The sequence below is a fragment of the Sarcophilus harrisii genome, chromosome 2 (assembly GCF_902635505.1).
Source record: "Sarcophilus harrisii chromosome 2, mSarHar1.11, whole genome shotgun sequence".
NCBI classification, from domain to species: domain Eukaryota; kingdom Metazoa; phylum Chordata; class Mammalia; order Dasyuromorphia; family Dasyuridae; genus Sarcophilus; species Sarcophilus harrisii.
In genome coordinates, this window is record NC_045427.1 from 283,213,781 (window position 1) to 283,237,862 (window position 24,082).

The 24,082-nt window shown below is 36.6% G+C and overlaps 1 protein-coding gene across 1 annotated transcript in view; it reads right to left on the reverse strand.

The window, feature by feature from the left end:
* PRIMA1 (proline rich membrane anchor 1) overlaps positions 1-22,361 on the reverse strand; it is a 103,956-nt gene extending 81,595 nt beyond the window's left edge. Inside the window, exons 1-3 of the mRNA XM_031952329.1 lie at positions 21,587-22,361; positions 20,951-21,069; positions 13,701-13,851 (exon numbers count right to left, since the gene is read on the reverse strand). Of these exons, the coding sequence (XP_031808189.1) occupies positions 13,701-13,851; positions 20,951-21,043 (244 nt within the window). The 5' untranslated portion in view covers positions 21,044-21,069; positions 21,587-22,361. The remainder of the gene's footprint in view (positions 1-13,700; positions 13,852-20,950; positions 21,070-21,586) is intronic.
* Between the last annotated feature and the right edge of the window lie 1,721 nt (positions 22,362-24,082).

Genomic DNA, 24,082 nt, shown 5'->3' on the forward strand with positions numbered 1-24,082 from the left:
TAGACAGTTCTTTTAATGTTTCCCATGGGCTTCCTGTGTTCTTGATTTCCCAACTATCTTCAAAATCTATTGTATTTGCCATACACACTAAATCAGTTTTGAATCTAAAAATATTCATTTTTCTTCTTTCTACTTTCCCTACTTTCTACTTCCCATCTTCAATCATAAAAGTAGATTTAGAATAAGAAGGAATGAATTTGAATCTTGGTTTTGCCACTTACCAGTTTAATGACCATCAGCAATTAATCTTGCCTCTCAGAACCTCATCTCCTTCCACTATAAAAGAATAATCCTCTATGCACTAGCTGTCTTAAATCTTGTCATGGGCATTAAATGAGAAAAAGTATATAAAGTACTTCATCAATTTTTTAAGTGTTACATAAATAAATGTACACTGTTATTATATGCATTCCATTCAATTATTCTCTAATAGGGAAAAATAATTTTCTTGAATCTGAACACCTTCTAAAGTTACTTAGACATCTCTTGCACATTTATTGTCCCCTTCCATGCCACAGACCCAAAATTCATGATCTACTTTTCCTCTTAAACTTTACTCCTAAAATTAAAATAAAAACCAAAACTTTACTCCTTCTTTTCCTGACCTACCTCTTTGTCAATGTCACCTCCATTCCTGGTTAGTCAGACTTAGAATTTTGGAGTCATATTTATATTATATTTGTACTTGCCTTTTAGGTTCACATCCATCCAAACAACCCTCTCCCATTCACCTCTGTAAATATGTCTCATAGCTACCCTCTCCAAAACATTTCCTCTTCTTCACTCTAGGCTTCTTGCCTGAACTAATACAATTATCTAACTGGGCTCCCTAGCATCAGAATCTAACCCTTTCTACCTGCTGCTACCAAACGAATATTTCTCAAATACAGTTCTGACCACATTACTCTACTATTTAAAAATATTCAATTGCTCTCCCATGCCTACCAAATTATGTCTAAATTCTTCCTCCTGGCATCCAAAGCCCTTCTCAATATAGTTCCAGTTTATTGCTCTAGCTTTCATAATACATGACTTCTTCTGCTACAGTCTAAGTGGCAACCAAATTAAACTATATATCATTCCCAAACATGTTCTACTTTAAAAAAATCATTATGAATTTAATAGTCATTAGGAAATATAAAAATTTCAAAATGCAAAAAATAATTATATGTGGTACAAAGGATAGAATATCAGATCTGAAGACAGTAAGACCTGTCTTTCTCAGTTTATATCTGGCCTCAGACACTTATTAGCTGTGTGACTCTGGACAAATAATTCAACTCTGTTTGCCTCAGTTTCCTCATCTATAAAATGAGCTGGAGAAAGAAATGTTTAACAACCCCAGTATCTTTGCCAAGAAAATCCAAATTGGATTATGGTGTTCAATACAAATGAAATGACTGAATAATAACAATATACACTATAGATTTCAATATACAAATAAGAGGTTTATATAAAAAATTGATCTTGTTACAAAGTTGTTTTTATAGATTCAACAAGGCAGTGACAAAATTGTTCTATTTCTGCTTTCTACTTTTTATTTTCTCTAAAAATGTAAAAAAAATGTAAAATAGAAAATGTTTTATTGATAGTTTTGGGGAGCATTTCCATCACTACACACTAATTTATACCTTCACAAAAGATGTCCTTTTATAAAAATATTAATAATCAAACAAAACATATCAATAGATTGATCACAAGTCAAACTGCATATCTTCTCCTTTCCTACTTCTATAACTTTGCTCATATTCCCTGTTTATAGAATCTAATCTTTTCAATTTATATCTACCTGCCTAGAACTGAGATAAAGCTGGTAGTAGGAAGGCTATTTTGAATATAATCCATTCAGATAACAAAGGATGGAAGAAGTAAAAACCTTAGGAAGAAAACAATTAAACAACATAACTGTAAAAATTTTATCATGTGTGTCTAAACATAGATGGCCAGTAATATGAAGGCATGAATAGTTGCTTGTTGATTGAATCAATTAAGGTACAAAGATTTTAAAGTTCTCTTTGGGTTATCCCTCATAGTGGAAAGGACAGAATAGATGTCAGAATGTGTCTGTTGCAAGAGAAACAGTAGAGCAAACTGTTAAAAAAAATGGTCATTAGTAGGTTTCTCTATGATGTGATTAACTTTTTAAACCATAACTGAAAAAACTGTGTGGACAGGTTGTAAAATATATTGGATTAAGGATGGCTATCACAGATACTTGAAGTATTTCACTTATTACTTTTCTTTGTGGGTCTTGTCTCCCTACAGAATTACAAATTCCTTGAGAATTAGGATCATGTCTCGGCTGAATTAAATTTTATGGCTAAGTATTTATGGGCAAATTTGAACTCATCTTCTTGACTCCAGGCCTGGCACTCTATCCGCTGTGCTCCATCTGCCTTTCATTGATTTCTTATGTTTGCCAAATTCCAAAGTGTAAATGGTCATGCCAGAAATTTAACAAGTTTTAACAATCAGCTCTTGAAAGCCAGTGAAGGGTTCCATCATAAGTCCGAATTCTGCTCATATAACAGTGAAAATCAGTAGAGAAAAAAAAATATTTTAAAGAAAACCTGGGGAGAAACCCAACCAAGCAAAATCATCCTGTGCACTTCTAAAGATAAAACTGGAACCATGCTAACAAATAGATAAAAATTGGAAAAGATCTGAAAAGATCATTACCAAAAAACTTCCTTTTTTAATTAGAGCCTTCAAATTTGGAATCTAATATCACAGCCCAAGATTGCTCATTAGAAAGAAGAAATAGCACTGAAAAGAATATTGGAAATGCAACTTGACTAGACCCTGACTAGGGGTCACCATGAGGGAGAACCATGAGGGAAGCAACACTATATTGAGAGCATTGAGGGAAAAATTCCAAAGCTTCTGAGGGAAGGAAAGATACTAAAAGCGTTGGAGAAAAATACCATGTCTCCTTTCTACCAAGAACAAAAGTTGACAGGAAGAAGATCAATTATTAGTAGCCAGTATATTTAATTTTCCATCTAAACAAAAAATTTATGAGAACAACTTATATGTGCATCTTGGAAATCCTTGATGAAGTTATAGAAAGTAACAGGCATCCCTCTACAAGTAATGCTCTATGGTAGTCACCATTTTTATAGTAATACACCTACTTAAAAGTTATAAAGAATAAAAGATCTCACTGTACTTATTGTTTGATGACTATAAAAGTAAATACAGTAGGACAAAGTGGAATCAACAAATTTATTTCCATGACCATGTTAAAATAATTCAAGATCCCTTGAAATTGACTCAAAAGAAATTGACCTAACTATCCACTATCAGGAAAAACTGAACTGATTTAAAAAAAAAAAACTATTGTCCTGTCCACAGTATATAGCAATATAGACAATTCATGCAGCTGATTCATCTGTACATGTTTCTTGGGAAGATGATGCAGATAGAGAATGAATCTAGTCTAGTATTGAACAGGAAGAAGAGAGAAGACTGAATTGCATTTGGGAAGTTGTATAGTAGATACAATTACCTTACAATTTTACCTGATTTATAAAGGCCAAACTTTTAACAATACTAAAATCTCTAATGAATTGAAGTTAAGAACTATTCAAAAGGTAATGGAAAAGTACATAGTGGACACAAGAAGACTGCACCATATTACAAACAAGGAATCGCATAAGAAAACTGACATAAAGGATGTCATCAAAGTAATATATGGCTAGAAAAAAATGGAGGAATATCTGTAACAAAAATGTGAGATAACTGATAAAAAGCATTTATCCTTCATTTGCATTTAAACAATGCCAAATGACTGAGAAGACACCTAGTAGCTTGGTTGAAATCCTGTATGAGAATTATGGGAAGAAAACACTAAAATTCACATCAAATGGGCAAGCATTGACAGACTGCAATCTTTATTGACAGAGGAAGCATCCACATCACTGAGGACACAAATTCCTTTTAGTATTAGAACTTTAAGGTGTCATATTTTATGAATATTAACTTTGTTGATATATTTGATTGATACTTTTTTTCAAAAGCATTAGAAGTTTTGATCCATCTGCCATAATCAGGTAGGAATATAATACATATGTTTAATGGAAGACAGCAAGTAACAGGGTTTCCAGGGAACGAATAGCATCTTTGTTACTAACCTTGTTATCTTCTGATACTCTCTGCTGGGTTTACTAAACCTCAACTTAAACATAACCTTATAAATCATCTTAATATTTTGTTAAGTTGAGGTTCCATGAACCATAAAATGTCTGTGAATAGATTTTTAAGGTGTCAGTATCAGAAAAATAAATTTTTATTCTCGTAACCTTTTTTTGTTTTGTTCTGTAATCCTTTGTATTTTATTTTATTAATTTTAAAAACAATATTCTGAAAAGGGACTTTTAGGTTTCACCAGACTGCTAAAGAGATATAAAGGGATCTAAATCACAAAAAGGTCAGTAATGCTTTATTTAGTTCAATCCCTTCTTAGCATAAATTAGGAAACTGATGACCTGCAAAACATTCAATGTCTTGTTCCAAATTGACATAGGTAGTAAGAGATCTGGGATTGAACTAAGATTTTCTCATTCAAGGAGCATCTAGGTGAAACAATAGTTCAGAGGACATTGGACCTGAAATCAGGAAGACTAGTCTTCCTGAGTTCAAATAAGACCTCAGTCAGAAAGCTGTGCATTCCTAAGTAAGTTTTGGACTAGGTGAAAGAGGAGATTCTTTCCTCAATGGCTATCTAGCCTTAATCACTGAATGGATGCAGCCTCAGTCAGACTGGTACCTATGGAAGACCTTAGCTTAAAAAGGTCACGGTCTCCCATTGCATCCAGGGTCATCTCCAGACGCCCTGATCTCTGTCTGGCCCATGGACCCAGATGGTTCTGGAGGGAAACCTGAGACAGGTGACCTTGTACAGCCCTCCCTCACTTAAATCCATATGCCATGGATCAGTTCCTTCATGTCATGGTCCTCTTTGAGAAGGAAGGACAAACAGTAATAAAAACCATATATCTGAGGTCATTTAATTCTGCTTGCCTCAATTTCCTCATCTGTAAAACAAATTGGAGAAGAAAATGGCAAACTGCCAAGAAAATCTCAAATGGGGTCACATAGAGTCAGTTGCGACTGAAAGTAACAACTTCTCATTCAAAAATCAGTGCAATTTTAATCCAATTTAATGAATATGAATTAGGCATTCAGAACACACAAGACATACTGATATATAGAGCAAGAAGCTTGCTCTCCAAAAGCTTATAATCTAATATGGTTAATACACACACACACACACACTCTCTATTGGCAGAATGGGAAAGAAGGGCTACAGGAACACAGTTATTCCTTCCACTTCACAATTTTTCCCATCATGGTTTCAATAGATTGTGCGTCAGCATAAGAAATTAAATGAAAATTTGGGGACAGTTTTGCAGAAGCTGCAGGTGACACATGAAGGCCAGCAGACAACACAAGAAAAAGGTTATAAACTCTTAAATGCAAGATTGCTATTAAAAAGATATTCCAATAAACTCTGGCATCATACAAGAAAAGGCTAAGTCCCTATATGATTTTCTAAAGGAAAATAAAGGGGAAAGGTCTAGTTTTATGGATTTTATATGAATTTTCCAGCTCTCAGGGATGCTTGACTCCTGCAATATAGAAGGAATAACTACATAAACATTCAAGAAACCATGAGTACAGAGTTGAGTGCACCCCTCTGTTCTTCAGTATCCCTGCCCTGGTTACTGAATAATCACTCTATATTTCCCGGCTCATGAATCCCTTTCCATGAAACTCCTGCTCGCCTCCTAGGTTAATTCTAGACAAGCTCTGTTGGGGGTGACAACTTTCAAAAGGCCTTGTGCAGTTAATAACAAATGACTATATAAATAAGGTTGGCTCTGCCCTTTATACAATCCTCCTTCTGAAAATACAGAGATGCCATTCAGGGCTGGGTGCATCTTGAAGTCATTTCATGGTACCAGCTCTACATTACAGTCACACAACAGCACAATGAAGAGGAGTCAAGAATTCTATTCCTGGCACTAGCACCGCCTCACAGGGTACCCTTAGAGAAGTCACTTAACCTCTGAGTATTGGAGCATTTTCTGTGGATAAAAGCATACATGGCAGGGGAGAAATAAAACAATCTATAAAAGGACCTTGAACTTGCTAGAGGAGGGTGTTTTAAAAATGCAAGCATTTCCCCCAACCATCCCCTTACTCTACAGGCACCACGGAGAACTTGGTTATTTCTGTCTGGAACAAAATATGAGGCAGATTTCAAAAAATTATGTGTATGCTGGCTTTCCCTGGGGGGCTTTCATGTAGTGACTTCCACTGCGCTGGCTTTCTAAATACACATTATTTGTACCCTTTTGAAGATGCTGAAAATAATCAATGGCATTATAAAAAGCAAACAAAACCCTGAATCCAGAAATCTACATTTATATTTTCTGCCCTCTGACAACACTTGGGGAAAGATCTGCCCCTGCCCTATATTATAGTCAGTCAGTCAACAAGCATTTAAGTGCTTCCTATAGATGCTAGGCAGTGCGCTAAGTGCTGGGGATAAAGTGTCTATTTTTAAGGAGCTTACAGACACAATAGTAATAAGGATGATATAATAATAATTAACATTTATATAGTGCTTATTTTATGTTAGGAACTGTGCTAAGTATGGGGATTATAGGATGTGTTTTCAAGGAGTTTACAGACATCATCATCATCATCACAAACATTTATATAGCATTTACTATGTAACAGGCAGTGTGCTAAGTGTATAAATTATCTAATAATATGATTTTATTGCTAGGCAATTATTATTTCATTTGATTCTCACAATAACCTAAAGAAGCTATTTTTGTCCCATTTTCTAGATGAGGAAACTGAGACAAATAGGGATTAAGTCATTACAACTAATAAGTGAAGCTGGATTTGACAAGCAGGTCTTTCTGATTTCAGCCCCAGCACTTTAGTCATTGCATCATGTACTTGCTCCACAATTTTTTCATTTAAGCCTCATAACAACCCTGTAAGGTAGGTTTTCTTATAATCCTCATCTTACAAATGAGAAAACTGAGGTAAAAGCCATGAAGTGACTTGCCTAGGATTGCACAGCTAGTCAATATCTGAGGCTGGATTTAAATTCAGATCTTCCTGACTCCAGACCCAGAGTGCTGTCCACTGTCCTGCCTAGCTGCTCCATGGCAATAATATAATTGCACCTTCAACAAGAATGCAGAAGCACATCCCAAATAAACACGTTACTGTGTTTATTTATTTATCAACACACCAGGCACTGCTTTTGGAGGAGATTATGGTATCAAGAGAACTTTTTTTTTTTTAATACCTGCAGTGTAATAGAAGAAACATAGAATTGGAATTTAATCCTCAGGCACATGGGAATTTCCAATATAGTGCTCATTCAGCATTATAGCCAAACAATGAATAGGGCACGAACTAAACTTAAAATAATATCCCACATAGAAAAACTAGTTGGCTCACATTGTTCTTTTACTTCCAGAGATAAAAGTTCAGATCCTAATTCTAATCTGCCTTAAATCTACTCATTCTTCTTGGAGAAAATGCACTGACTCAGAAACACCTCTTCCCACCCACCCCCAATCCCTTTAACAATTCACTAAATAGTATTTAGTACTTGGTCAAAAGCAGATAGACTTTATTTTATTTATTCCAAATATTGGAACGCCATTGCAGATCTTCAGGATCAGGAATAAAACCCTGAATAATTAATGATTTCATATAGCTTTGGGTGGGGATGATGGTGAGGGGGTGGTCAGCATCTTGCCAGCACAGTTGCTGTCTTTTCCAAGAATTCTCAATTCTTTCAGTAGCCCTCTGCTCATATGACTTCCCTATTCCACCCTTTTCAGGAGCTCCCCACTGGCTCCTGACAAAGAATTCCTTAGGCTCTAAGGTCTCCTTGGCCTCACATCTAAAGTCCTACATGGTCAGATTCCCAACCTCCCTTTCTAGCTTCATTTCATAATACTCTTCTACATACACTCCATTCATGGGAGAGTGCATGCCCTTTGACCCAGCTATACCAGCTAGGTCTATATCCAAAGAGGATCAAAGAAAAAGGAGAGGGTCTTTTATGTACAAAAAAAATTTCTATCAGTTCTTCTATTATGGTGGAGAAAAAAAAAGAAAACTAAAGGAATGCTCATCAAGTGAAGAATAAGAGTTCATTATTCTTTTAAATAAGAAATGTGTCATATTAATAGATTTTCTTTTTTCATAGAAGTGTTTTTTATTGAGGCATTTTGTTTCTATATCATGAATATGTACAGATTACTGTCTACTCTGAGAGGTTTTGTAACAAGGTAAAATAATTAAACAAAGCTAACAATATAGTACTCTCAGCTGAACGTGCACGCAACGCTTCATAGCTGTAGCAATACCTCCCCCATAAAAAAATTAATTAAGTCTGTTTTCTTTCTATACCTGTAACTCCATTGGGGGGAAAATTCCTCTCCCCCCAAAAAAATTAGCTGCAAATATATATAATCAAACAAAACAAATTATTGTCTGTGTATAAATTTATTTATATCTATGCAAATAAAAATATATATATATGCATACATGTATGAGGTGACACATACATACATACATGTGTTTATGTATGTATACAAACTATCCATAAATAAAATTCTGTATCTCAAATCAGTCTCTCTCTCTCTCAGGAGATGTATAGCATGCTTCACCATAGATCCTTTGAGATCATGGATGGTCATTGTATCGATCATAATTCCTATAGCTTTCATATAAATTCATAATTCCTATAGCTTGCATTGTTATCACATAAATTGTTCTCCTGGTTTTGTTCATTTCATTCATCATCAGTTTACAGAAAAATCTTCAAAAAGGTTCATTTTCTATTATAATATATCATATTATTAATAATTATTGATAATACAAATTATAATTGATTTTATAGTATTAATTGGTTTTTTAGTTCTGTTTCCATCAGTTTTATAGAGTCTTTTCATGGATCTTGGAAATCATCTATTTCCTAATTTCTTAGAGAACAAACATATTACATAAAATTCATATTCTCAATTGATGGGCATCCCTTTAGTTTTCTTTTTCTTTTTTTTTTCTTTTGACCAGCACAAAAAAAGATCTAATATAAATATTTTGGAGCCTATCAGATGGGTTAAAGAACCTTTTACTGTTCATTAATTATTGCTATGTGGAATTCTAATTTGCTTTCTAGAATGGCTATGTCTATTCACAGGCCTACCAACAGTGCATCAGTGCCTTTTGTCCCTTGACCTTTTCACCATTTATTATTTTCCTTTTGTCATCTTTACTATCATAATAGGTATGAGGGAAGAAGTCAGAATTGCTTTATTTTGCATTTCCTTTAATTAGTAGTGATTTTTATAGATTTTCAAGAACTGTTAGATATTATGATTCGCCTCTGGGCCATGACATAGATATTTCTATCATGCATCAATCACTAGCTTAGGTTTCTCATTTTCCAAGTAAAATGTTTCATTCAGAGAAATGCCTTAATGTTTCTCATTTAAAAAACATTTACTTCACAAAAAATCTCTAACTCAGAAACATCTATTTCAATTGTTTTGATTTAAAAAACATTTTTCCAATAAGAGTATCCCAAACATTTTCAGGGGGAAAAACATCCCTCTCCAGTGCTTTTTTTTAGGAAATCACCAACTGTCCCAAAGTGGTTGATGTTGGAGAAGAAAACATTATTAATTCTTTTGGCGTGAGCTTAAACCAAGTCAGCAGTTAGTCTTTCTAAGCAACCATAAACATTTGCCATAAGATAGATAAGCAATTATTTCAGATTCTTGCAGGGCTAGCTTGAGACCAACTTATCTGCAGTTTTCCCAGATTCTTGGCTATATACAGGACTCCAGATATCTTTTAGTCCAATCCCCTTACTTTATAGGTGAATTTAAGTGACTTTTCAACATCACAATGTTTTGCAGTAGAGTCTTTAAAGACCATGGGCATGTTGAGTTGATTAGCAGAGAGGTGAAGGGATACTCCCAGAGTTCTCCACTTGGCTTCACTTAATGATTCGTTATATTTTTATGACACTTTAAGGTTTAAAAAGTATTTTGCTCTTCATGGAAAGGTTGTATAAAATTATCCTATTTTACATATGAGGAAAGTGAGGCTTGGAAAGAGAAAGAGAGTTGTTACACTGATTTTATTTCAAATACAATCCTCTTTAGAGCAGCTAAATGGTGCAAGGGAGTAAGGGGGACCCGAGTTCAAGTCTGACCTCAGATATTTACTAGCTGTATGACCCTAGGCAAGTCACTTAACCTTGTCTGCCTCACTTTCCTCATTTGTAAAATGAACTGAAGAAGGAAATGGCAAACCACTCCAGCATCTTTGTCAAGAAAAGCCCAAATGGGGGTCACAAAGAGCAGGGCATGACTAAAATGATTGAACAATAATAACAATTTGTAAGAAAAAGAGGGAGACCTCTTTCTCTAGTACCATGTTTAAACTTGGACTGAAAGGGCTAAAGAAAATGGCAAGGGGCAGCTAGATGGTACAATGGACAGAGAGCACCACCCCTGGAGTCAGGAGGACCCAAAGTTTAATCTGACCTCTGTCACTTAACAGTTACTGTGTAACTCCAGGCAAGTCACTTAACCCCAAATGCCTCAAAAAAACAAAGAAAATGACAAAAACTCCTGCTTTGACTACATCTGTATCTGCTGTTCAAGTAATCTGACAGAGAGGTGTTAGTTATAGAATACAGAATGAAACACAAATATGTGAGTGTGTCTAGATACACAAATACACATACGTATACACAGACATATATAAACACATACTATATGTGTGTGTGTATTTTTATATGCACATACAGATATGTTTTAAATAGCCAAACAAAACAAAGGGGTTTGTTTTGTTTATTTGTTATGAGGAATTTGTTTTTCTTTTTTCTCTGTTTTTTTTTTCAGTGAAGTAAAGTTAAAAAATATTGGTAGAGGTTCTATTGGAGGTGTGGAGAGAAAGGATTAAGTAGTTATATAACACCAACTATATGTCAGTAAATATGTATGATATAATAATATTTACAAATATTATTATATCTAATTCTCACAACAACACTGTGAGGTAGGTGCTATTATTATTCCTAATTTACTCTTAAGATCTTCCTGACTCTAGGCCCAGCATTCTATCTGCTGTGACATCCTCAGGATGTAGAATATTGCCTGTATTTTCAGATAAGCTCTCTCACTATATTACTGGTTTTGTTTAATTGTTTTACTTCATTATAAGAAACCTTTCTTAGAGTGGGAGTGGGTGTAATCTGTGAATGTTTGTAAGGTCAATACAGAATATGTAGATTAAATATGGAAAGGAAAAAAAAAAACAACCAATAAACTGGGTTTAATAAAGAACAAACCATTGGGCTACCCAAGGAAAATTACATTTTACTAAGGGTAATGGATGCTACAATTTGATGATAACCTAGCTAGGATTTCATGAAATTTCTGGCACTCTTGTTTTCATCATTTTTCATCATTTTCTTATTTCTGTTAATGGTATCATCATTCTCCCAATCACCGAGGCTTGAAACTATAATGTAATATTTTACTGCTCCCTTGCTCTTCTGCCATCAATGACCAATTTTTTCTCTCTCACTTCCTTCTCTTTGCAATATCACTAACCAAATTCAGGTCACTAATAGTTTTCATTTCAATTCAATTCGACAAATATTAGACATATGATGTGTCACATGTACATATACCTACACATCCTATATGTATATATGTGTGTGTATATATATATCTATATATATATAGATATATATATATATATACACATATACATACATCCACACGTACATACATGTCATTGCATTAAGCACTGGAGATACAAAGAAAAAAATTAAGTAGTTCTTGCCTTCAAAAATAAGATGATAATTTCAGGGTACTCTGTCCTGATCAGATCCCACCTAGATTATTATATTTATTTCTGAGCACCATCTTTTAAAAGGACATTGATATATATTTTTTAATTACTCTCCAGCTCAAGATAGACTGGAAAAACTTTAAAAAAGGTCAAGTCTCACTGGGGAGAAAAGGGTGTTCAGCCCAGCTCAAATAGATTCACTACCACATCACAATTGACAATTCTATGAGTCTGTGCTAAATTCAGAATGCATTGCTAGTCCCTGGAAATAAAAAGTGGTGGAAGATATGATCTCTGCCCTCAACCTAACTGGAGAGTTGGGAAATACAAATACAAGACAGAATAGGCTATGTGCCAAATGAATAGATAGGATGAACAGTATTTATATATGTTCAGAAATGGGAATAATATCTGAGGACAGTGGTAGTCAAAGAAGACTTCATGAAGTAAATAAGAGTCTAGATCATCCCTGAAGTAAAGATAGAGAATAGCTAAATGATAACAGAGGTAGGGAACAAGATGTCAGGCAATGAGTAACTGGAGAAAAAGTAGAGACAGGAATGCTAGAAAATTCCTTCATGTATGGGTCAGTCAGTTAACAAGCATTTATTAAGTACTCAGCAGCACCAGAGGAAAAAAAAAAAAGCAAAAGATTGAAGTTGACTTCAAGGAAGTTACATTCTATGTGGAGAAACAATTTGCAAACATTACTGTGTACATATTTTTGAGGTATCTCCCAATTCCCAAATTCTATGATCCTATGATTCTATAAATGTGTAAGGTATATTTGGGGACCATAAGTAAACCAAGGATTTCCTATGAAGGTTATGTTAGGTAGAATGAGTCATAAAGCTGGGCTACTAAACAAAGTCTAAGCTTTGTGGTATACTCAGATGCAACACAAAAATTCTCTAGACTATTCCTTACTTACATTGTTTCTACATGAAATACAAAGCACTGCACCAAAGAACCTTTCTTCCAAGGTTATTTAAGTATGCACAAAATAATTCAATTGAGATGTGTTTAATGAGGTGAAACCAAATATTAAGAAGGGCATTTCATAGAAGGAAATTCAGGTGAAACTAAGCTGAAGTGTGAAATTTCACTTGGAAATTTTATTAACATGACATATTTGATCTAACTTTCACAGTACTACTAATTTAACTCAATTCAGGACTCCATATTCAAGGTAAAGGCAGTTTTGGGCTAAGAAGTCACTTTCTGTTTGAATTTAACCCAGCAATCATATTTGGATAGATGTAGTTATCTGCATAATTGAAGAAAAGAAAGCTTCTAGCTAAATTATATGAAAATTGTTTGAAGTGACAGTAGATTCAGGCTAACCTAGAATAAATTCTGGAGGGGAAATTTAAAATGATCTGCCTCTTTTAAGTTGTTTGTCCTTTGTAATAATCTATTCCAAAAAAGTTTTTCATCAGCTAGAACTTGACATTTTCTAATTAGCTGTGAGAAAATATATATTCACATTTCCTGGGAAAATGATATATTAAAAATATACACATATATTTCAAAAGATATGTGACACACATATATACATGCATATATTTATGTGTATGTGTGTGTGTGTATATATGTATATAAAACACAAAGCTTTAAAAATTTTCCAGAAACTAAAATGTAAAATTATTAGCTTTTCTCTTATATTAATCCAGTTTTTTTTTAAATTATGAATGAAATGGATTTGCCTTCTGACCTCTATCCAATTTTTTCTCTTGGTAAAAATGAAAAAAGAAAAGAATCTGAAAACTCAAGTTTTTACTTACGTGTGAGGGAGAGCAGCCTGGGAGGTGGAGGAGGTGGTGGAGGAGGTGGTAGTGGAGGAGGCCGTCTACACTGACAAATCTCCTGGCAGCTATCAGTACCTTTTTCTGTGATGGTCTTAGAACATGACTTCTGGAGCTCACCGTGAGTGATCTGGAAATACAACCCCATACCAAGAGATTAGTATGAGATTCTGCTTAAGTTTAATTCAGGGCTTCAAATGAGAAAATACAGAATGATCTTCTGGATCACACTGGACTTAGATAATTAGATGAGTGAATAGGTAGGGATAGAACTGGGAAGAAGAAAGGATCTATAGAGACATGGAAGAAAAGAGGAGGTGGGTAGGATTCAAAATTGTTATGTATTTCTATATGAAAATGAGAAATGGAATTAAATCTATCAAAAGAAAAATCAGCAAACAGGTTCTTCTTGGTATCTTCACTCCAGCTCTAGTTAAAGAGATAATAACAATGAATTTATTTAATTGCTCGATAAATGCTTCCGTTGTAAAATATTTGGAAATAATTTGATCAAACCACTCAGTTTATAAGTAAAGGGACTGAAAGATCAAGTAACCTGCCCAAGTTCATACAGCTATTAAGTAACAGCAAAGACCTGAACCCTGACCTACTGACTCGTAATATAGTATCCTTCTTGAACAGACAGGGCATTTAACTAAAGACCCAGGTCTTATAATGTCTGCTGTCTGCCAACCAACTCCCAGAATGAGACTGAAACAATCTTTGCCCAGAAACTTTTCAGGAAAGAGAGGGATGGGAGAAGGTGATTAAAGATGATAGAGTTTTTCAACTTATTCTCCAATTTCAAATATGGAAAAGAAAAAAAAAAAGCTTTGTGTTCATGATCATCAAGATGATAAGAAATAGACTGAATTGATTTATAACCCTAACATAATGTTAGTGGAGGCCAAAAGCCTCCTATACCTTCCCCCCTTCCTCTGCTTTTTAAAAGAACTATTGACTGCCTTTCAAATCCTGGTAGGCAATCTTGACTAGTGCTGATAATAGCACATTCAGTATCCAGTGGAGATGTTCTCAATTATTTTGCAAACAAGATTAACTCCCTGCATGCCTGCTGTAGTTTGACAACACCTTTAAAAATCACTTCCTCTTAATGTTGTTGAACTTCTTTCTAATTATTTCATAAACTCCCTTCTTTCAGAGAATTTGCATTCATAAAACTTAGATGCACAAATGAGGTTGTTTGAAAGCTACATGCTCTTAAGAGTTTTTGACCTCTGACTCCCTTGGGCTCCACCAAATATGTTGGCAAATCTCAAGGAACATCATTTCCCCATATAATTAATTTCTATATCATTCAAAGGGTACTTTGTGAGAAAGCTGCAAGAATAGCAGTTTTTTCCTTTTAATTTGACAAGACAATTAATGTCTATAAAAGGAACATTTGGTTAAACAATGACAAATTAACATAACGATAGGGATAGAGATCAAGTTTAGATAACAATATTATGAAATGGAAAATAGTCTGTGCTTTAGGTCTGAAAAATACAGGTAGAAAAAAGTCTACAACTCCTGTTTCTCATATAAACCAGGATTTATATAGCACTTACTATGTTCCAGGCACTCAGTTAAGTACTTTACAAACATTAGTTCATTTGATTCTCACAATAGCCCTGAGAAGTAAGTGCTAAAATTATCCCGATTTTACCGTACAGGGTCACATAGGTAGTCTCTGAGGACAGATTTTAATTCAGTTATTTCTGACTCCAGGTCTAGTTCTCTATTTACCTAGTTCTCACAAGTCTCTCATCAAATCCCATCACTACCATAGGGAAAAAAATATCCATGACTTTTTGGTAAAAGATGACTAATTATAGTAATCTGGTCTAGGGATTTTCTTGGCAGAGATACTGAAGTGGTTTGTCATTTCTTTCACTAGCCCATTTTATAGATGAGGAAACCTAAATTAAGTGATTTGGTTGGGATGACACAGCTAGTAACTACCTGAGCCCAGACTTGGACTTGGGAAGATGAGGCTTTCTGTTTCCTAGTCCACTACTTTATACAATGCATGAAACTAGTTTTCTTCCTCAAGACTGGGTCCAGTATCAGACGGCCCAAGTAATTCATCTATAGATAGGATTAGTGTCATTGAGTTGGGGAGTTCTTTTTAACTTGATTTTGGTTTAGGATTACATTGTACTTAATCTACTACCTTTTCTGATTGTATTTTGAAGTTTGAACACTATTCATTCCAATCACATTTGCTCTGCTTAGTCCCAGTCACCCAGTTGGGAGCCATGAGTGCTAAAAGTAAGGAAGCAAATCCAACTTCATGAAGACAAAAAGTCATAATTAGAATGGTTAAAAAAAAAAAAAAGTGGAGCAAATAGTTTCAGAGGTAGTGAGGTCCCCATCACAGAAGTGTTTTAACAGAATATGGACAAGTACTTGGAATTATTGTAAAAGGTATTTCTGTTCAGGGTCATGTAAGATTAGATGATCTTTGATATCTCTTCCAGTTCTGAGATTCTATGCTGGCAAAAATCAAGGTCTCCAACTCTTGGCCTCATGTTTATACCATTAGACTATGTTACCTGGTTTCTAGTTTTAGGTACAAATTTATATGGTCTAGGCAAACTTAGGCTGTATGCTGGATAAAAGCCTAACAACTTGGGTTGTTAACCAAGGCCTTATATAATACCTTGGACATAAAAAGTACTGAATAAATGCTAATTAAATAGAGCTACATTCATTCTTCTCATAGACTCCTTATGTCTTACAAATGTGATTCAAAAACACAGTCATCAGAGTATTAAAGCTAAAGACAACTGATTGAAACAAATGATATCAATAAGAACTTTAAGGAAGAAAATCATAAACAAACATGATGGATGCTAGCATCTTAAATAGGAATAGGACAAAACCATTGTAACTGGATGAGACAATGCACCTGTCAAACATAATTATTTGCTGTAATATCCTGCTCTGAGTCTGCAAAGAAAGAAGTGAATTTATCATTTTAAGAGATCTAGTAAGACTACTAAAACATAAAATAGAAAGTATCAATGCTGGTAGAAAGGATATCAATGGATATGAATAAATAGTTTTCAAAAGAATTGCAAGCTATTAACCATCTAAAAACTGACCCAAATCCTTAATAGTAAGAGAAATGCAAAATAAAACAACTTGGTTTTCAATCCACACCCAGAAAATTGGCACAGATGACCAGAAATTGAAGTATCAATTTTGGAGAAGTTGTAGAAAATCAGGCAGTGTTGGTGGAGCTGTAAATTGGTGCAACCTTTTTAAAGAAACTATTTGGTTTATTATACATTTATTTATTGTTATTATTTATTATACAAACAAATTGTCTTAAACATCTCAGAGATTCCATTTAGGTCTTTTATAGCAGTACTTTTTAAAGTAGTGAAAAATTGAAAACAAAACACATTCCCATTGATTGCAGAATGGCTAACTAAATTTTAGTATATGATTTTAATAGAATATTACAGGGATATAAGAAGCAATAAATATGATGATTATAAAGAAACATGGAAAATACATAGGAAATGATATAAAGTGAACCAGAACCAGAAAAACAATTCACAAAATGACAGCTGTTGTTTAGTCATTTCAGTTGTGTGGAACTCTTTGTGACCCATTTGGGGTTTTCTTAGCAAACATATTGGAGTGGTTTGTCATTTCCTTCTCCAGTTCATTTTACATAAGAAGAAACTGAGGTAAACGGGGTTAAGTGACTTGCCCAGGATCATACAACTAGTGTCTGAGGCCAGATTTGAATTCAGAAAGATGAGTATCCCTAACTATAAGCCACATCAGTCTATCCACTGTGCAACTAGCTGTCCCAACAGGATAAATACAAAGAAGAACAACATGAAAACAACTGAAACAATGTTATGAGATTATCAAGAGCAAGGTTGGCTCCCAAAAAAGAAATATGAGAAGATACTTCGTTCCATTGTTACATAAGTGAAGGTCTGTGGGTGTGGAACTCTGAATATACCATTAGACTTTTTTGCTATGTTAATTAGTTTTACTTAACTTTTCCCCCTCTTTTTTATTTTGTGTTTAAAGGCTGTCTGGGAAGGGATAAAGAGAGTGCTATATTGGGAAATGTAGATGTAAAAACAAAATATGTCAATAAATTATTTTCAAAAAGTTTAAAGAGCTCTTGGGTTCAGAGACCTGGTTTGAATCCCAACTCTACTATTTGTCCATGGACATGCTTTTATCTCCCTGGGGATTGGTTTTCTCATCAGTAAGATAAAATAGTTAGACTGTCTCTTTAAGGCAGCTAAGTAGCCTAATAGATGGAGAGGCCTCTAGCAAGGAAGACTGAATTCACATCAGGTCTCCCACACTTACTAGCTATGTGACCCTATCACGTAATCTGCCTCAGTTTATGTTAACTGTAAAATAGGCATATTAATAACATCTGCTTCATAGTGTTATTGTAATGATCAAGTAAGATAATATTGTAATAAGTACTACTTACTACTATCTAACAAGTAAGATAATATTTGTAAAGCATAAAGCACTTAATAAAGGCTTGTTCTCTTTCCTTTCACTTATTAACTATGTCTGATAACAACTAGTCAGGGAATGAGCAGGAATAGCCAAGAAATACCATCAAAATGGTCCTTCCTGTAATTCAAATATCAGTCAATTTTATATTTTAAAAATATCCTTTAAGCTAAGTAATTGCTAATCAGAGATTTCTTTAAGCTTACTTTGAAGCAAGAATTGGGTATAAGAGCAGGCTGGGAAATCTCTGCTTTCCTCTCTAAAATCTATGAATTCATTATTAGTAGCCTGTACCATCCTTTCACATGCTTACCACTTAGGAAGAATTCTTTTTCCAGAAAACTACTCATTAAGGAGCAGGTAGAATTGTGCAGTTCTCCTTTTCTACTAGAGAAGGCAGAGAGTTGACAGACTTTTTTTTTAAAACCACCAAAAAAACTTCTATATTATCCTATTTGTCCCAAGTACAGTGGACCTGCCTTCAACTCCTTTACTTCAGGTTGAATCAGTTCATTCCAAGACCTTGTCTTACTTGGCCCTACCAACTCCTGTGCTCTTGTCATTTGTAGATTAGTTTTTTACAGAAACTTTAGCCAAGTTTATACCAAATCAGCCTTTCTGGAAGATGGTACCTCTCCATAATCCAATTTAATTAAAATTGATTTTTATTTTGTTATAGTACTTGAAACTCTTGCAGAAATGTTGTGTATCTTACTGCTGGCCTAAAGAATATACACTAACATATTCAATTGATTTCAAGTATTTATCTTTTTGGTCAAAAAAAAATGCAAAAGGATGCTCTATCACTCCTGCCAGTACTGCAACCAAAATTCTAGACCTAAGGGAGTTGACAGTCTTATCATATTTGTTCTGCTTATTAAAGACGGGGTGGAGGGAAGGGGGAAGGGAGCTTTCCAAGGAGTAGGACACAAATTGTAAACAAAGCAGAATTAACTTTTTAACTCTAGTCAAATCTTACCAAAGTAGGCAAGTGTATAAAGTGACAAAAGCCCATAGTTTGAATAGTAATAGCTCAATGAGAACACTAAGAGCTTGAAAAAAGAACCTCAGAAAACATAGAATATAGACATATTAAAATGTTAGATATAGAATATTAGACTTTGACCATACTCAGAGGCTATTAGAACTGAAAGGGATCTTAAAATTTCATCTATCCTCTACTTTTTATAGATTTGGAAACAGACTAATTAGCAACACAGATTATTTAACCTAACTCATACTCCAAGGTTCTTTCCACCACTCCAGATGAATTCCTAACAATTAATTTATTTCACAGGTGTGTCAGCTCTAAAATAAAATCAGCTGGGTTTTTCTTCCCACCTTTTCCATTGGATTGGGATAGAGGAAAAGGAGAAACAAAACTGAAGAGTTGCCCTCTTTATAAATGCCTCTCTTATTTCCTAACAGATGTATTCTGGCAGCAAAACAATAGTGAGTTACACCAAATTACCATCAAGGTCACATCACACCATGTTACCATCAGAGTTGGAGTGGGCAAAGCTGATTCAGCTTTTACATTTAGCTAGATCTCAGATTGGAATCACATGATTCTGAAAGTCTAATCTTTGATAAAATCCAATTAAGAGAGTTTGCCCAAAGCCTATTCCTTTAAATGCTCATATGCTGTAAACATCTTAGCTGTTCCCTGAACCTTTGCTTAGAGAGCACGAATCTGCACATATGCCAGATTTAATACTGTGTGAATGCATTTGGAGGTTGGGGGGGTGGGGTGGGGAGTGTTAAATGTCCAAGAGACAAATTGTGGACAAGAAAGACACATTCTTTAAGTATAAAATTTTGTGATATGGTTTGTAAACGTCAAACAATTTTTAAAAAGTGATTTTCCTAAATTGCAGGAAAATATAAATTAATCCTGGCGAATACAGGAATCTGAAAAGCTAAAGGTACACACAGTAGATGTAAACATAGTTTATATACATATCAATCTATTACTTCTATAGTTTCCTACAGTATATGTAGGAAAGACCTTATTTTTTTGGTTGATGCTAAATAAAATGTAAAACATGGAGATTTGTTATCCCTAAAATAATTTTTTTTTAAGTTTTTTGAAGCCCAAGAAGACTCAACTTTTAGTCTTAATGGAACAAACATCATTAGCAGAATATTTACTAAAGATTTCCATTTTGTAGCCCTGCTTTTTAGCTGGCTACAACCTAGGCCAGGAAAGGACTGGGTTTACATAGATGGTGTGTGTGATACAGAAACCCAACTCTAGAACCCCAAGCGCTATTAGAAAAACCTGACTTTTCTTTATAACATATGCTCTAAAAGCATAAAGTGAAGCAAAGATGTCGGTGGTCTTGTTATTCTCATCTTCATGGTTTCTCTTTCCTTTTAGGGCTAAGGGAACTTGAGATGTCCAGTATTGTTTGTTATTCTAAAGTCGATCCTAGTTATGTCTCCTGTCCTGTTCAACTAGGAGAGCCTGAAAAATAGTCTCTCTCTAAAAGCTGGGAGAGGAAGAGCTATCCCGTAGGGATCGTGGGACCTTGCAGGACCTCGCAGGATCCTCAAATCAGCCTTCTCAAAAGCCTCACTTCCACTACAGCAGCCCCACAGCCCAGGCCATTTCACAGCTGTAGAGAGAATGTGATCTTCCTCCCTCCTTCCCTTGCTCTCTCGCTCCCTCCATCCCTCCATCCTTCCGGGGTGACTCGGACACCCTCCCGTGAGCTCACCTGAATGAAACCCCAGAGCGGGTGCAGCGCACAGTGCAGCAGCAGCGAGGGCCAGCAGCAGCGAGGTCGAAGCATCCAGTCCCAGATCATCATCCCTGCTCCGGCCGCCCAGAGCCCAACTGCAAAGGAGGAAAAGACGGCCAGGCGGAGGGGTCAGGAGGGAGCTTGGGGACACGCTCGCGAGGCGCTCTCTAGCGCTCACGCACGCACACTTACACACGCACCCTGCTCCCGACACACTCAAACCACCCACCTTGTATGCACACTCACATTACGCATACATACTGCAAAACACCCGGGAGACAAGGCACACGAGACACACCTACTCTCGGTACACGCGCGCGCACACAGCTACACACACACACACACACACACACACACACCCCTCCCTATCACTGGGCGAAATGGGTACCCCAACGTTTCCCTTCTCCATCCCCAGTTCCACAAACTCCTCCGGCAGCTCCCGTAGGAGCTCAGAGACTGGGAAAGAAGGGGTGTCCCCATCTCTCCCTTCTCCCTCCTTCCCAAGCAGCGGGACAAAGCTCCGTGAAGAAGTCGGCCCCCTTCTCTAAGTCGGCCCCCTTCTCTACGCCTACCCCTCGCTCTCCCCGCCCCGTTTCCCCACTCCCTGCTCACCCTGGGGGTGGCCGCGTGTCCCCGGGAGGCGGCGGCGAAGCTGGCGACAGCTGGGGCTGCCGAAAGGGCTTTACATGCTGGGGAGACGCGCGGGGCGCAGGTGCAAAAGTTTGCGACTGCAATGAGCGCCGCGCTCTGCTTCGGCCTCCTGTGGTTGCTGAGCCGGAGCCCCGGGGCACGGCCCCCTCTCATTGAGGGGCGCCAGGAGCCGGTTGCGGCCCAGAGGGAGCAAGCTGTCCCTTTTTCAGTCCTGATGTTGTGTTAGTCCGAGCCTGCCTTCTGTGCGGGTCGGGAGTAAGAGAAAAAAAAAAAAAGAAAAAGAAAAAAGAAGAAAAAGAAAAAAGAAAAAAATGAACAGAGAAATGCGACCGGCTCGGTCCAAAAGGCAAAGACTCAGAGAATGTCCCGCTTTTTCATCTCCAGGAAAAACTGGAATGTAGGTAGATGAAGTGCAAAGGGAAGGCGAGGAGGAGGAAAATAATAATAAAAAGTCACCTCAAAGATTCCCCAGAGAGGCAGTTCCTTCTCCCAAAGCCCTACCCCGCTGGGCTCAGGCTGGCTCCGATTCGGGCTGCTCTGCCCCCGCGCGCGCGTGGTCCCAGCCGCCCTCCCTTTAAAGTCTCGGCGCAATGCTTTGCCTGGCGCTCGGGTCGCCAAGGGTGTCAGCACCCGCAGCTGTCCATCACACAAACCCCCTCCAGGGACACTGAAAGCACAGGCAAGAGAAATTGCTTCGGTGGCGAAGAGCCACGGGGCGGGTGCTGGGAGGACAAGGCTGGGGAAAAGGCACAGGCAAAGACAGGAGTGGGAGGAGGAGGAAGAAGAAAAAGAGGAGGAGGAGAAATAATGAAATGAAAAAGAAAATAGAAGTGAATGGAGCCAGAAATTCTCCTTAGAATGCCTATGAGCTTTAGCAACTGCAATGATTTTTCATCCCTTTCTACTAAGTCTATTGTGTATTGAACTCTTTCTCAGCGCCAATTTTTATTCTTACTATTACTGTTGTCTAGAGGCTTGCACCGTGATGCAAATCCCCGGGGGTTTCTTGTTCTCTCTTTATAAGGCATTGTCAGCAAGATGGGACCTGATTTGTGGCATCTCCTATTTCCCCCCAGCAACGCTTCCTGGTTGCTATTGTATCTCTAGGATATAATGGAAAGGTCACTAGATTTATTATCTTGCACTTACCAACCATGCTGTCCCAAAGTGAGTCATTCTACCTCTCAGTTAACTCAGTTCCTTCATTTGTAAAAACGACGCCCTGAGGTCACTTCCAGCTCTTTAAAACCCCGGCTCAATACCTCTCTCCAGCCCCACCCCTAGTCCTGTATGGGCATCATTTTGTCCCTATACCTTTCCTAGTACCTAGCTAGCAGCCCGGGTGGCCTTATGGTGACTGAAGGGGTTGATTTTCATAGAAGCTCAGTGCAGTCAGGAACCTCAGAAGTCACACCTAACAACAAGTGGTCATTTAGTTAAGGTATGAAGACTTCCAGAGAAAGAAACTCACTATATCGGGAAGCCATTCCTTTTTCCGAAGAGAGATGGAGCCAGAGATTGGGGAGGAGAGGGAGTGGTCTAGAAGATGGCATTAGAAATACTATGATCAATTAAACAACTTAGCTTTTCTACTTTGGTTTCCTTTTCCCTTTTTATTTTTTCCCTTTTCTTTCATTTTTTTTTTTAAGATTAGGTTTGCACTTTAAACACTTTACCATCATTTCTCTTCGTGGAAATCCAAATTGATATCCTCACCAAGTTCAATTCAATTCAAACATTTATTAAGTTCTTATCCTGTGAAAAGTGCTGTACATATAAACCTGTACCATGACATCAGTTATAGTTCACTATTTAACAGAAAATAAGACCCATTCCCTTTTTCTTTTTACCAGACATTGGAGTTGATTGACCCTGGGACCTTTGTATGAGGAAGTTTCTTTACCAATGCAAATAACACTTCTTGTAGCTTTAGAAAATTGCCAGAGGCATTGAGTAGTTTAGAGACTTGCCAGGCAGTAGAATTGGGACTCAAACCCAGTTCTTCCTGTCTTTGAGGCCAGCTCCCTGTCCACTACCAGCATCGCCCTACCAAACCTTAAATCTTATTAAAGAAGAGCCTGCTATTGGTATTGCATTCTTCTTCATCAGCTGGCACAATCTCCAAAAATGTCATAGCTTACAAAGTTGGAAGGAACCTGAAAGGTTATCTAGTTCCTCTCTCCATAAAAAGGAACAAACCCACACTATGATATTACCAACAGGTAATTCAGCCTCTGCCTGAACACCTCCAATGAGGTGTTCCACTGATGTCTTCAGAGTCTATGAAGGCAATCTGTATCATTTGCTAGGCAGTCTAGTTGTTAGGATGTTTTTCCTCATATTGAGCCAAAAATGGCATTCCCGAGGTCAGGAATTGGCCCTAGTTTTGCCTTCTGGTACCAAGCAGAAGAAAACTAATACTTTTCCTACATGATAGCTTTGAGATGTTTGAAGACA